Here is a 15,472-nt window from a genome sequence, read left to right as displayed (position 1 = left end):
CCGAATATTTTCTTAGGATTCGGTGGATTTGAGATTCGGATTCGACACATCCCTACTACTGTATCTTACAAAGGTTTTTGGATATGGTTTCCTTTGCCCTCAGCCAAAAATCCTGGACCTTACTTAATCTTTTGACAGTTCAGGAGGTAAAGAAAAAAGACACGCCAGTGAGAGGAGGTTTATTCAGATGAGCAGTGCCAGAAGACATGCAGCAGCCCAGGACATCACTGTAGGTTTGATACATACCCTCAACTCCACCATCTCTTCCTGCTCCTTGATCTTCATCACCGTGTACTCCTTCTCCAGCTTCTTCATCTTCTTCGCATTGTACTTGACGTTGAACGCCAGACTCATCAGGCCGTCAGGGTCGGCGTCCGCTCGTGGCGGCAGGTCTTTCTGGAAAAACTGGAACAACCCAAGATATTTTAGTCTTTTGTTTATCAAATAATACAAGTAAAGATTGATTGCTAATCCATAACAAAGTAAGCTATTTTAGTGCCAAAGTTTGTGTAAATGACAAATGATAAATAAGCTTGCAAAAACACAATGCTGTCTTATTCACAATAGATTTCTAACACTAAACCGTGTTGACAATAATAATTCCAAAACGATTTAACATCAAAAACAATCTTTCCCTTCAATGAAGCTTACACACTTACCTTAAGCATCCCTTCCATATCCAGACACAATAGGTCCTCTTTGCCGATGGTAAGAAGGGAGATGGCCACTTTGAAAATGATCTCCATCCCTTCCAGCAAGAACACGTCGATGACCCTGTGTGTCAACAATTCAAGATTATTACCAAGACAGTTCACTATCTGGAAAATGTAACATAAACCTTTGCATCGCTTCGTCGTACAGAAAGTAGCTATTTTCGATAACAGCTAATCCAAAAGGAAGTAATTGTTTCCCAAGCTCTAATTTAGAGCAAGAAAAAACCAATCAGCAGATTTTTCCTTTGCTATAAATTTACTTTCCCTTGCTTTTGCCAGTTCTCCATTTGTCAACTACATACGCTAGTGTTTGTTTACTATTTATTTCTATTATCAAAATCAGCTGTTTTTACTGTTCAACAATACACATGTGAACAGAAATATGCATGAGCTATTTTGCTGTTTTTTTAGCTTGTAGTGTGTGTTTACTGCACAATGAACAAAACCTTGAACTTGAACTTATAATTTTACGTTGTTATTTAGGATTGCTACAAACTTTTGCTTACATTTTTATATTATTAATTTTAATTTTACTTTAGTCTGTTACTCTGTATCTGATTATTTTTGCGCTGTGTTGAAAAGTATCTCTCCTAGCTTACACCAAAAGTGATTTTACGGCATTTGCTCTAATTATTCCCTTCCTCGACTTAATTTTGTTTGTTAAAATAACTCTCACATGCTCGGCTTTGCTTGGCATGTGAAATTTTGTGTTCCTGTGAAACTTGAGCGTGCCTTAGAAATTGCCTCTATCATCGGTACTATTAATGAAATATACAATTTCTTGATACTTGACGGTAGACTGACCTGCAGGCCGTCGGGAGTGCGAGGGCTGTTGTGAACAGTGTGAGGAACCAGCTGCTGGCGTACATACTGGTGTGAAAACTCTGGGACTGGAAGTGAACGTGGAGATCTGGTATCAGCTCCTGTAAATACACCCATAATATGTCACTTCATAGTGTTTTAGCTAGGAATGTTCATGGATTCGAAAGATTACATAGTTGAACATACAGGTTAGTATTTTACCTTTAAAATTATTTCCCAAAACTACACGATTATAATCATAAAAAAAATCCTTCACGATATAACAATTTAAACTGTACAAGCAAATATTTAAGACAAATTTGTTTGTTGTATAAATCAATATACTCCACTAAGTTTACTTATTCCAGGAAAACGTTGTTGCTGCTTACCCGTGTCAGGTATTTAAATGTTAGACACAGTGATTGATAGGAATGAATAAATTGTTGATGTACAGTACTTGAATATAGGATATTTAACATTGGTATAGTTATAATTTCTAAGTTTGTGATTGAGGAAATTGTTAGAGGAACAAACAAGATATTCCCTTCAAAATATTCAATATCAACAATTATGAGTATTTGATGAGTATTTGATTAGATTGAACTCAAACAAATCAAATAAAACTCACTATTCATGTAATGAATATTCAGAATTTTTCTGTTTGCTGGATAACACGCACCTATACAGTTTCACCTATGTTAATGGCCGATCTCTTTAGTTTAATATTTGTCTGTAGCACACATTTAGGTCAGAATGTCTGTCAAGTTGGTTAAAGATCTCACATGAAACCACTCAACGCTGCTGAACATGACAATCATGCCTTATCCTTCAATGTAACTCAAGTATCAGCGTCTGGTCGACCAGTATCAAATTTCATAAGTTTTTGTTTTCCACGTTATTTTCAAAATTTACAACTTCTAGCAAACTCAATTTTTTATGCAGATGTGAATATCTGTAGTTAAATTATATCACAACAAATCGCGTTTACAGTAAGACAGGCAACTCAAACCTTCGGGGTTTTTATGTTTTTACCAAAAACAAACCCAAACTACTAGGACATCTATAAGTATAAAAGAGGATGTTTGTGTATATATATATATATAAATATATATTTGTTTGGCAGTGATAAACTCAGACACCCCTGAACCGATTGCCACGAAACTTGGTACATACGTGTAGAATTTCATGAAATAGGTTTATACCCCATCAATTTCGTGATCCGTCCAATCGGCTCCACCCCAGTGGCTCTGGAGTTTCCCATGTTAACCTTATGACAAATGGAATTAATGAATCTTAACAGCTGTTTCAATTAAACAAGTTGGTTCTGTTCTATGATGTTCAATAGCATAAAAGTTACAAGGATTACCAACAGGGTGCAGCACTATTATTTCTTTTACATTTATGACAACAGCTAATTTGCAACCAAAAGGTGAGTGAGCGTAGCGAACGAACTTCAACCTGGAGGCGAGTTAGCGTAGCGAACGAGCTAACCTGAAGGCAAGTGAGCGCAGCGAACGAGCTCCAACCTAAAGGTGAGTGAGCGTAGTGAACGAACTTCAACCAGGACGTGATTGAGCAATGCGAACAAGATCATCTTGAAAATTAAGAAGTTAAACGGGGCAAAGCCCGCGGGTTACAGCTAGTTAAATATAAAATTCTAGTAGTATTACCTGAACTAAGTTCTCCAGCTGGTACATACAGAGGCCCAGTTCAGCCATCGTAGGTTTGAACATGTCTCTCATGCGGTAGTCCTGCATCAGCTTCACAAACACTGCAAACGCTTCTTCCTCGGGCATCTATCAACAGATTAATATTAGCTAGAAAAATTACTTATGATTTCACCAATCAACTCATAAAAAAGTTTCCTCATGGTGTAGGCGTAAAGTTTTAGGCTTGGGAATGCTTAACACCATCTAAGAAAAAGAAAAAACACAGGTTGCCTATTAATTCAGTATTGGATTTTTGGAAAACCAGAGTTGCGGAAGGGGGGGGGGGTAGGCGGGGGGTTCCCACCTGTTACCGCTTCACTACATTACTGCTCATACATAACTTAAAAGTACAAGCCTTTATTACTGGAAATCACAATACCTTGTTTACCTGAGTTTTTAAGATTTGTATTATACAGTCCTACATAAATTTGTCCACAGGTGCTAGATATTGTTTTTCCATTGCTTGTCTGTTTGTAGCAACTACTTACATTTACAACTTAAATTATGCACTTTGTTATGGTAGTGTTTATAGTGACAAACCATGGAAGTGTAAGTAATAAAAGACCTCAGAAGATGTTGCATCTATGGCAAAATATCACAGAATATAACTCTCTTAATAACTTCGTCAAACACAGTTATTAAGGCAGATCCGCGCATGTGGCATCCACCAAGTGACAAATATTTGCCAAGTGGCAAACTATTTCTGTTGTTATTTGCCGATTTCTGAGCAGAGGTACACTCATCGATTTGTCTCTTTTCGAGCAGTCCGTTGCTAAGGTGAGTGGAAAAACAGACACAGAGTGAGAGTGGAAAGGTAATACAGGCACTGACTTTCGCCGAATGACAAGTAGACGAACAACCATCTACACTAGTCGTGATGTGGCTAAGAATGCCACATCCGCGAACCCTGCTTTAGAAATTGCAATATTGTATAGTTCTTGGAAATGGGAAATATATTCAACAATATTACTAATAGATGTCTGCTAGTTACCTGCATCAGCAACAGTCCCACTATGAAACCTGAGCCTTGGCAGTAGCCGACCTCTCTGTCGTGTAGAGAGTACGCCTTCATCACGTTGAACAAACTCTCTTGTCCCATTCCGTCCTTCTCCTTGAAGAAGTCATGCTCTGGATATGTCCGAGCAATGTCTCTTCGTATCACCTACAAAAATCAGATTTAAAACTCTGTGTCATCTGTTTACCTATTTACAACAACCATGCAATAAACACCCTCTTAAAACGTAATAGCGTAATAGAGTCCTTGCGTTTTTTTATCTTTTTAGGCGACTTTGTGGAAATTAAATTTATGGAATTTATATTTTTTATTTTTTGGGAATCTGCAGGCTTATGACAGCGGCATTCCAGGATGCTTAAATTAAAAGTAAGGATGAACGGATTTTCAAGTTTCTGCAAATTTTTGACAAAGTCAAGTTTACGATTTTTGGGACGATATTACATTTAATTTGGGATTTTCTCTAAACGAGTTTGCCGCGTTGGGAGTGACAACAGTGACGTATCCACAATCGGTGGACATGTTCATGATGGTTTTACAAACCCAGGAGAAAAGTATCATGTCTCTTGTTTGTGGTTAGCTAGCAGTGTTTTACATTTTTTACCAATGTATTTTTACCATTATTGGTTTTCATAGAATTGCTATAAAGACTGCAAATTGGTTTGTATTGTCATTATTGCAGTCTGCAAGAATTTCACTCAAGGTTTTAATTTTTGCCCAGAGATAAAAACCCCGTACCATTCCCATCCTAAAAATAAAATACCCCCGCCGCAGCAAACCTGCCGTCTAAGCGAATTTCCGTTTGGCTGAATTGGTTTTTTAATTGATCTATTTAAATAACATTAGGTTTAACGAGTACCTAGGTTTGCTGCTACAAGGAAACTAATAAAGTAGTGTGTTTTTAGTAAAATATTTATAGCTTACTATAAATAAATAAATTTGCCAAGTTTGATCAAAATATATCCATAAACAAGCAAACTACAACATTTTACAATATTCTCCATAAGAATAACATGGGAATTTTAAATTTACCATTTTTTTAGTTTTCTCCGTAACCAATAACCGTACAAAAACACTTTGATATACTGAATTGTTTTTTTTTTTAAGCTCTTTAAGATGGTTTGGAGAAAAATTGGGAAATTTTGTATTTTGAGGGTCAAAAGTGAGAAAAACCAATTTTTACCCCATAAAACCCCCCATAAAACCCTGTTCCCATGGTCCGATCATGCTGGATCGCGAACTCGTTCAAGTTTATCCTGCCTTACACCTTCAAACCAAATTTCATCAAAATCGGATAAAAATTACTCAAGTTATCGTGTTCACGGACACACACATATATATATATATATATATATATATATATATATATATATATATACATATAAAAAAATTTGAACGAATGGTGTTTTTGGCCTCTGGGGACATCAAAATGAAAAAGTAAATAGGTCCCGGGCCTAAGTCTTACCATGAGACCTACGGTAATAGCTACTTCCCTATAGGGAAATTCGCTAAAAAAAAACTGTCAGTCCAGTTTCAAACTAAGAATGCAATCTTGTCCATCTGTATATTAAAGGGTATGTTCTGTTACTCATGATGTTTGATATCAGCCGTTGAAGGCCTAACATGTTAAATGATTGTGTCTAACACTTCTTCAACTACACAACGTTTGAGTGAACATTATCACAGTTCTGCAGCTTAGCGTTTCACTTTACTGTAAGAATAATATGTCATTATTCTTACAGTAAAATGAAACGCTAAGCTGCAGAACTGATCTCTGCCTTGTTACTTTACCTTTTCACAGGCCGAGGTGGCTTTGATGTAGTCTGCGTATTGTTTCTTGACGGACGAGTCGTTCGCTCCACACAGCAGAGGCCAGACAATGCCTCGGAACGGGTGAGGAACACCTTTCCGCACCAGCTCCTACACAAACATACGATTAGTACTGATTATAGTCATAAATAATTTAACCTAATTTTATGAAAAACTATCAACACACCTTATTATTTGACATAAGTCATTTTATTTATAAGCTCTACAAAATGGTTTATAGATGCAAAATTATGTGTTTTGGGGCCCAAAAATGAGAAAAAACCAATTTTCAACCCATAAAACCTCGTTCCCTTAGTAAGATCATGCAGGTTTACTAACTCGTTCCAATAAATGTAGGTTTACAGATTTGTACAAAATTTGATTAAAATTAGGATAATTTTTACTTAAGTTATCGAACTAACTGGTGGTGTAGTGGGGTGGAAACGTGTTGGAACGGCGTTCCCTATCTGCATTTTCCTAAACATAATTAATTATATTCATTGGCAAACCATGCTTTTACCGAGACCATGATGAGCTTTTGAGTATGCCAGTGGTGCTATTGGGGGACATATATATATGAATTTGAACTGATGGTGTTTTTGGCCTCTGAAGACATCATAACGAAAAAAATAAAAATAGTCGCGAGTCGTAGGTCTTATCATGAGACCTATGGTAATAACTTTTTCCCTGTATGGGTAATTCACAAAAATTGTTGCCTTAAAATATATTGAAAACTATGTCAAACAATGTTTTAATATAGTGCGTATTAAACAGTGTGCATGGGTTGTGTTTTTACTAAACATGTATATTTGTTGCTGGGTACTGAGGCAAAAAGTATCATACACGATTCACTCAGTAAGATGTTAATGGTACTTGCATAAATGCATGAAACTATCATGCTTGTAATGTAAACAACTACTTCCCATCATTGCAGCGTAATAAACTATTGTTGTCTAAATTTTCATTGAGTTTTACCCAACTATATTCAAAAGCCTCTATATATTAAAGACCACAAACCTTGACAAAAGCAGTCTTTTTCTTGTAAGTTGTCTCCCAGTCGTTGACAACTCGGCCCCAAACACTCCACACGTCTTCCTCGCCATCTTCCCCACAGTTCCGGTCTTGACTGGAACTTGTACCTGGAAACACAACACGTAAAAACACCATGAAAACCACAACAAGCTACATAACCTAGAAAACACTCTCAATAACACTACAGAACCTTGAAACCATTTCATCAACCAACGAACAAACCGCCACAGCATCTACAACTACTCGCAAACCTTCGGGACACGTCACCCATTAGACTAAGGAGGTGAAAGACGGATAACGAACAGAAAATACACACAGGTGAACGGCCAATGACACAGGTAGCGACGTCGTGGCATCTGGTCCCAGGTAAACAACAACACATGTGCGGCCGCGGCATACGACGAACACGAGGTGACGATTCACTAAATTCTGTCACTAGAAAATAGAATAGTGAGAAAACACAGCTGTAGACAATTCACATGAACTGGTCACTAGGAAATACAATGTTGAGATAACGGGTCATTGAGAGAAGAGATAAGGCAGGCCAATAGAACAGTTTGGTGGGCCATCTGATTTAATCATTGATTTATGATGTAAAAGATCAATTGCACTTGATATGTTGTATTGTTTTGTGATTGAGCAACCGTGTTTATAAATAGTAGATGCAGTTGTATTTATAGTATCGATACAAAAACTCATTCTACATAGAATTCTTTTTATGTGTTACAAATTTGATTGGATACATCATAATTAATTATAAAATTTATTCAGTTTTTTTACCCTCCTGATAACATTTAAATACTATACCCTAAATTATTGCAAATATCATTTTGTGTGATCTGAAATTCACAGCATGGCAAGCTGCCTAAGGTTAATAATGGGTTAATGTGTAGAAGAAAATAAAAAAATGTTATAGCTAAAGTCCCCGTTGTATGTTTTATATTGGCAAATAAACAATAGGTAAGGGACTGCACTTGCAACAAACTTGTCTTACTTGCTTCCATTTTGTGTTTTAATTTATTATAATACACATTTTAGATGTAATAATAATAAGTAAAGGAGGTTTAAGAACTAATATAGTTTAGAAAATTAGAAAAACTGAAAGAAAACCAAAAGAAGTTTTTTTCTAGTTATCTAATCTATGTTACTAAGAAATTCAACAATGTCACTACTTCAAACATGTCAATTAATACAAAGTTAATATAGATTAAAATAACTAACATACATTATAACCATAAATGATAACTATTCATCTATGATTTATGTAACAGTAAACCATTTAAAATGGTTAACTTGAAGTATAATACCATGATGAGTTTATGAATCCAACTTATATTTAATACTCATAACCGAAAACAACCTATAAACTTACGGGCAAGAAGATTCACGAATAACACCATCCTATAATGAGTTTAATGATGACACAATATTATCACATGACAGAAGCAGAACAGTGCCGCAATGACAACACATGAAGCATAACCTTTCACTATCAGCAGGCCTAGTTATAATTGTTGGCAGTAAACTTATTTATGTTCAACTTGTTAAAGCTCCAATTGAATATTGCTTTGCAATAAAAGCAGTTTGAGTAATAATGAATATTTTAATATGAAAAATGGGTAAAAATTTTTTTTCATCAACTTTAAAAAAATATTCCATCTGAATAACATTCTCTAGTAGTAAATCAACTACATGCGAACTAGAAACCCAACTACAGATTCAGGCATGTTAGTAACTATCAGCAAACTAAAACTGTTATCCTTCACCTGAGTTGCACAATTTTGTGTTACGATTCCAACGTTAACCGATGTGCATTCACTACAACTTTTCTAGGTTTGTTCCACAACAGTTGCACAGCAGCATACAGACATTTGCCAATCTTTCATGGTTTTCAGTTTACCTTCTTTGTCTCGTAAAAAAGCCCTCACGTCTTTGAGAGCTAAAGTCCCTAGCCCGTAGATGTTAGAGTGCATGATGGCAAATCACAGAAATATAGCTTTCATCACCTCAACAATCGGAAGCTTTTGGAAAACCCAAGAAAACCTGGAATAGGATGGCTTATAATGTTTTAAGACTCCAAGAAAACTACAAACAAAAAAGTAATATATTTTTCACTTAATGTGTAATCTTTGATTTAAATTCAAATAAAAAAGGAGATTATTGAACTAATTAAAATTTGTATCTCAACCAACATTTAAAGAAAGTACTTTTATAATGTGCTACAAGATACAAAAACTAAATTGAAAGAACTACCCTCGATGTTTAATCTAATTAGTTAGTTTTTAAATGATATAAAACTATTGACACAGAATAGTTGTTTAAAAATTGCACCACAAAGAAACAACTAAAGATAGTCATTTGAATGAACTATTCTTAATTTTACGACATGTATACCTGACGCAAAAAGTTGGGCGTTAAAAATTTAATACGCAGACTATTTTTTGGGGATTTCAAAAGTACAGTAGTAGGTAGCAATTGTTTTATGGTATCTCAAGACCCCAACACTCTGTTGTAGCTAATAAATAAAATAAAAGCTTCATAAGGCTAGTTAAAAATACTTTTGCATAGTTAGATTATATAACATTAATCAACTCAGCAACTAAATTAGCTATTTATGAGTTTGCTTTCATAGTTGTAAGTTTAAGAATAAGCACTACGATCTTTACATATTTTGCACTACAGAGCCTATTTTTAAAAGCTTCTAAAATATAATTTATCATATGATGATCAGATACAGACTATATGCAGTTTAATGTTTTAAGCATTTCACTTATCTTCACTTAAATACATACAGGGTGAATAAAAAGTCAAAACCTCCACATCTAATGTCTAAGAGAGGTATCCTTTTGGTGTTTGGTGGTCGTGCAATCTTAGCAGGAAGTTTCATTTATAATTTTGGAAATTTTCAGGGTCCCCAATATGGGGGAAACTCAACATTTTTAAATGTAAACCCCCTTCAAGTGACAAATCATTTTGAAGTGTTTACAACAACTTAAGAATGGTGGAAGCCAGAGTTTTCTATCTCTTCTCTATCAAAAATTGTAGCCAATATTACCATTCCATTGATTTTTTCTTATATTTTTAATGTGTAGTCAACATTTGACAGGCTTGAGGAGAGATAGCAAACTATGATTTTCACCATTCCTTAAGTTTTTGTAAACACTTCAAAATAAGGGGTCGCTTAAAGAGGGTTTACTTTAAAAAAAATTGACTTGCCTTTCAATAAAGTACCATACAGTTTTGATGTTGTGGAGGTAACATTTTAATTTAAGAGACCTAATTTGCAAACACAAATAACCCCTAATTGTTCTCCAATACACAGTGAAACAACAATTTCAATAATCCTCATCGGAAATGAATACCTAGTTACGTAACTTTCACAAAACATACCTGATGTGAGAGAAATTTGTGAAGTGTCGGAGCTTTTCCGAGAATGTCCACTGTTGTTAGATATGGAGTTTAGGGACTTGGCATCGGCTTCTATAAGCCTGAAACCAAACACAGCAATTAATTTCTTGAGTACACACAATAAATGAGCTTACAAACTAATGAATCCTAAAATGATTAATTGTATTGATGGATAAATGTTTGGATTGCATGCCAGAGAATTTTAGATTGGATTGTGTTCATCAAGATTGTCTATAATGCTTGGTAATGGTTAAGGGAAAAGGTGTGGTGCAGTAACCCATTGGTTAACATACAATGATGGTTATAATATTTATATTTTGTTATATTTTAGTGAATATTTTAATTTGTTAACACATTAAAAAAAAGTACATAACCTACATAAAAAAATTGACAGCTGATTTTGTGAGATGCAAACCCATGTGATTTTCATTCCATGTGATGGTGTTGAATTTGGTGTATTTGTACTCTATCCATGTTTGAAAAAATAGTCTTCAGCACATAATAGAGTCTGAGGATGATGCCAATTTTTAACCTAAAGTAGATTTTATAGTATTTGAAATACCATAATTCGGTATTTACACAATTTGTCGTATACTGAGAAAATAAAACCGGCATAGAGGACAAAATATATAAGAGTTTCCTATTTGAAGTTGAAGTATCAAAACCAGTCAATCATCAACGAATTGAGTAATTGTTGAACCCGTATAACACAAAAATATGAAAATTGTCAATGAATCATTAGAAACAGAAAAGTCAAATTTATTGAATGGTGATAATAGTTTGCTTAACAAGTTTAAACATTGTGTGGTGATGAGTTGGGCGGTTAGATTTCAAAAGCAGACTATCTTTAGTTGTCTCCCACACAAAAACTTATCACATGATAAGTTACATTGGCAGAAACATTCAACATGTAAACTGGAGAGTAACAAGAACTTACAGCGAGTTTCCAGTTCAACATTAATCAGCTGATGGTCTGATAATGCTTTGCAACAAACTCGCTAACAGTGTTTTATGGGTTTCATTGGTTTTAACAAAGTTTTGTACCATACTAGAGTAAATATTTTCAAGAGAGATTTGATATATTAACAAGTCAAGTTTGCAATGTAATATTTAGAAAAGACAGTTTAATAATTACAATCCAACCTAACCGATTGAGTATGAAACAATAAAAATAATTACAGTGCTTAAAATAAAACATTCTCCAACAAGAGGTTGGTTTAACTTTTCTTTTTGACAATTTCAGGCAATGTTTGAAATGACTCTTATTGCTGCAAACCAACTCATTATGTACATTTTGAGTTTCTTCATTGAATTATTATCAAAACAAGTTCATAAAAAGTGATAATTACATGTTGACCCATACCAAATAAGAATAAGAGTATGCCCAATGGGTAAGTTACTGTATTTGCAAATTTAAAATTTCACCCGCATAGTAAATAAATTGTTTAAATTTTATAGACATGACTCTCTAAACAATCAATCCACTTTAATTAATTTTTTCTTGAAAAGAAAACTTTAAGCACGAAAAGAAGATAAGGTTGGTAACCAGTTAACTTCCATCTCATGACCATTGATTATATGTAAAAATTTTGGCCTATTAAGCCAAACTATACTATGAACAACTGTTATTAGACATATTTGATAGAATGCCCAATTGGGTAAAACCTTCAAAACCTCCAATAATCCTCCTGAAGGTTGGTTAAAACTTATTTCAGCTGTCAGCTGTCATGATTGTGACTTTTCAGTGGATGGCGAGCTGGTGAGCCCACTGTGGCTGTTTTAAACTTAGTTCTCATCAGCCTATCAAGCTGGTCTTTACTCATTCAAATAGCTGTTTTACAGGTTCAATCGTCAATCACAAGTCTAAAATGTTCTTACCGGTTTGCCTCCTCCAATTTAGCGAGGAGCGCCAGTTCTTCGGGTGAGGCGTCGTTGGCGTTAACAAGTGTTAGGTTGTTGTTGTATTCTGGGCCGGACTGTGCCACCATCACAGAACTCATGGTGCCATCACACTGCCCCGACACTGACACAGCCTCAAGTCCATCACCTCCACTGTGGCCTCTGTAACATATGATGTTAGGTTGAATAAAGCTGCCAAGATTAGAAGAAAACCCATTTGCATGTTTAAGATGTAGCCAGTTACATAGTTGAATTGAGCCAACAACTGAAAGTGTTATGTCAACGACTGATTAAGGTCGAACACACCAACTTATTAACCAAGCTGAACTGACAGGAACTTATTTTAAACTTGAAAATCCTTTATTATACATCAAATGGGGAGCAAGTTGGTCTAATGGTAGAGCGCGGGACTTCTGTCCCCAAGGTCCCGTGTTCAAATACCGCCAAATCACCAATGAATTTTATCCAAGTAATAATGCCGCAACCCCTAAGTCTAGCCTGAAGTTATGTGAAAAACAATTCCGAGCTTGTCCTAGCATCATAGGAAAAAATATACATAAAATATAGCTACAAAAACTTAAGTTATATAATTCACTTTAAGAATTTTTGTTATGATAGCAAGCTTGCCTGAAAGGGAAAAGCGTGGTACATACAAGCGAGCACAACATATGTGCACTGTAGGCTACTTGAAAACTAGAATATCATGTTTAACTATTCCTTACAGCATTTCCAATCAAAGGAGATGTGTGTTTGGAAGAGACTTACTGACACATTATTTTTGTGTTGAGAAATTCAAAGTAAACACTTTCAATATCAATGGATGATATGTTACTCCATAAAAGTCGCATAAAAACGCACAAGTTAAAAATCCTCTAGCCATTAAATAGCTTAAGTTTATTTTTTTTAATCCTGGAGGAAAACAAACAAGAGAGGTGACCCTTAACCAGAGTTTGGGGACAATGATGCTAGTTTGGCTTGTTAGGACTGTAATGGGATAACTTTATGTGATATCATTTGTCAACATCCAGCAGGTTTGCTCTGGTCCTTGGTTGTTGTAACTAATGAATATAATGTGGGGTGGTTTGATCAGAAATGCAACACATTGTCCTGAATTCTAAAGATACGATTGTCATGCATTTAAACAATGGAATTGGAATTCAGTTATGAGCTTTCACTATTTTTTAGAAGTAGAGATAATATTCTGCATTAAATTGGTTCCAGTTATAGGATAAAAATTTGAATTGAGGTACTGATATATAGCTGATGCAAATTTACTTATTTCTGTCGGGTAAGCCAGAATTTAACAAAACCAAGCTAAAAGTTTGGCTTATTAAAGAATCAAGAACAGTATTTTCTGTTAGATAGCGAAACAGCTGAAGGAATAGGTATCTTATACGTTTTAATGTCTAGAAAAAGACCAACACATTTTTATCATAGTAAAAACTAAATCCTTATATTATATATGTGAAGGCGATTTCTACAAAACGCTACTCCTCCGTTTTTAATGGACAGATTTTTACAAACGAGGTGTCAAAATTAAGTATTTTTTGTGTAGACTCCCCCTTTCACCAATTCCTGTAATAAAAGTTCTAGGGCTTTGCCCCATAGACCATCAAAATCCCAATGTATTTCTTATGAAGAAATGATTTTGTTTACTTTAACAGACGAATAATTTTTATTAATTGCAGCTGTTCATAGTAAACACATGATACACACACGAGCATTCGTTTTCAGAGTGAGTTTTGTTTTCAGTTTCAATAACTGGAGTCGAGTGAGCGTTCGTTTTCAGAGTGAGTTCGTTTCCAGTTTCGATAACTGAAGTGAAGTGATACATTACATTATCTTTCAGTTGACTCTTTCAAGTCATTGGAAATTGTAACTGTTATTCGTTTTGAAATAACACACTAGTATTACCTATTACGCGGTTTAAAAAGTCCTCAGCCGAATAAAAACGCAAATTTAAGCAACCTGCTATTCTTGACAATGGCAATGAAAGAATTAAAGAGCAAATTGAATTATTACAGTAGCACACTTTGTGGGAGTTTCATTCAAATATTTTTTGTATTATAAAAGATTGGCTACTGCTGGTCCGTACTTCATCTTAAGGGGCGAGCTGGTGAGGTAGAGCTCGAGGCTTCGGTCAACAAGGTCCCGGGTTCAAATCCAGCCAATCACCAATGTTTTTTAGCCATGTGATAATTCCTCGACCCTCTAAGCCTACAGTGAAGTAATATGTAAAGTTACAGAGCTTACAGAGTTCTAGAATGTAAAGGGGATGTATAAGTGGAGGGGGAAAAACTTATACTTTATCATGCAATAGTATCTGTTATCAAAAATAAAATAAAATTATAACAAAGAAATTCGGTTAAACACTTTCTGAAAATTATTTGTTGACAAAGGATGCTGAGTGGGGCAAAATGTGTTAGAAATTGTGTGTTAACACGACTGTGCTGTCCCATGCTGTTTCACCCCTTTCACACACTTTATTAAACCTTAGCAACCCCCGGTGTCGGTGTCACTCTCCATTACCGACTGGGAAACTTAATTAAACAGTCCTCCTGAAAAGTGGAGTACTTGAATATATTGTACCCACACAATAGACTCTCCATTTACTATAAAACAACGCACAGTTGTAAAACAATGTCTTAAGAATTTAGAATGCAGTACTAAAAAAATGTATGTTCAACTGTCAATAATTAATAGTACTGTGGGAGGGTTAATTTACAGATATAATTAGACAGAGTTTTTATTTTGGTCAAATAAACATTCTTAAAAAGCAAAATAATTTCAATTCGTGCAAGAATGTATTTCTATTGAATTTTAATATTTTCAAACCACACTATTTAACTTACTTGTCAACAGCTTTCTAAACCTACCTCAAAAACGAATACGTAACTTTTGATTACACTCCCAGCAATCAATGTAAACATTGGAAGTCCGCCGAAGCACAACAATGGTGCCCACGTTGCAGAATTAGGTAGAGTAATTTTTCGCAAAATCAGCTGACTTGTCTAGGTCAAAACTGTTACGCAAGGCCAGCTGATTGTACAGTTGAACAGCTGTGAAAGGTCGCATCACCTGAAGGACGC

General features: G+C 35.0%; 1 protein-coding gene across 7 annotated transcripts in view; it reads right to left on the bottom strand.

Annotated features, from left to right (window-relative positions):
- The window catches only part of LOC128994159 (ecotropic viral integration site 5 ortholog-like), a 130,825-nt gene that overhangs the window by 17,264 nt on the left and 98,089 nt on the right, over window positions 1–15,472 (bottom strand). For 5 of the 7 annotated variants that reach the window (XM_054418485.1, XM_054418484.1, XM_054418486.1 and 2 more), the window contains 9 exons: window positions 12,363–12,545; window positions 10,467–10,564; window positions 7,062–7,183; window positions 6,027–6,155; window positions 4,215–4,385; window positions 3,185–3,310; window positions 1,518–1,636; window positions 660–774; window positions 247–405 (listed from right to left, as the gene is read on the bottom strand). In XM_054418485.1, the coding sequence (XP_054274460.1) occupies window positions 247–405; window positions 660–774; window positions 1,518–1,636; window positions 3,185–3,310; window positions 4,215–4,385; window positions 6,027–6,155; window positions 7,062–7,183; window positions 10,467–10,564; window positions 12,363–12,484 (1,161 nt within the window). In that variant the 5' untranslated portion in view covers window positions 12,485–12,545. Of the gene's footprint in view, window positions 1–246; window positions 406–659; window positions 775–1,517; window positions 1,637–3,184; window positions 3,311–4,214; window positions 4,386–6,026; window positions 6,156–7,061; window positions 7,184–7,266; window positions 7,340–8,976; window positions 9,120–10,466; window positions 10,565–12,362; window positions 12,546–15,472 lie in introns of those variants that run through there. The other 2 variants (XM_054418488.1, XM_054418489.1) reach the window with 2 other exon arrangements.

This window comes from Macrosteles quadrilineatus, unplaced genomic scaffold (assembly GCF_028750875.1).
Source record: "Macrosteles quadrilineatus isolate MER2022 unplaced genomic scaffold, UCM_ALF_1.0 Scaffold_5__1_contigs__length_97177068, whole genome shotgun sequence".
NCBI lineage: Eukaryota > Metazoa > Arthropoda > Insecta > Hemiptera > Cicadellidae > Macrosteles > Macrosteles quadrilineatus.
This window is presented reverse-complemented; position numbering and strand designations above follow the sequence as displayed.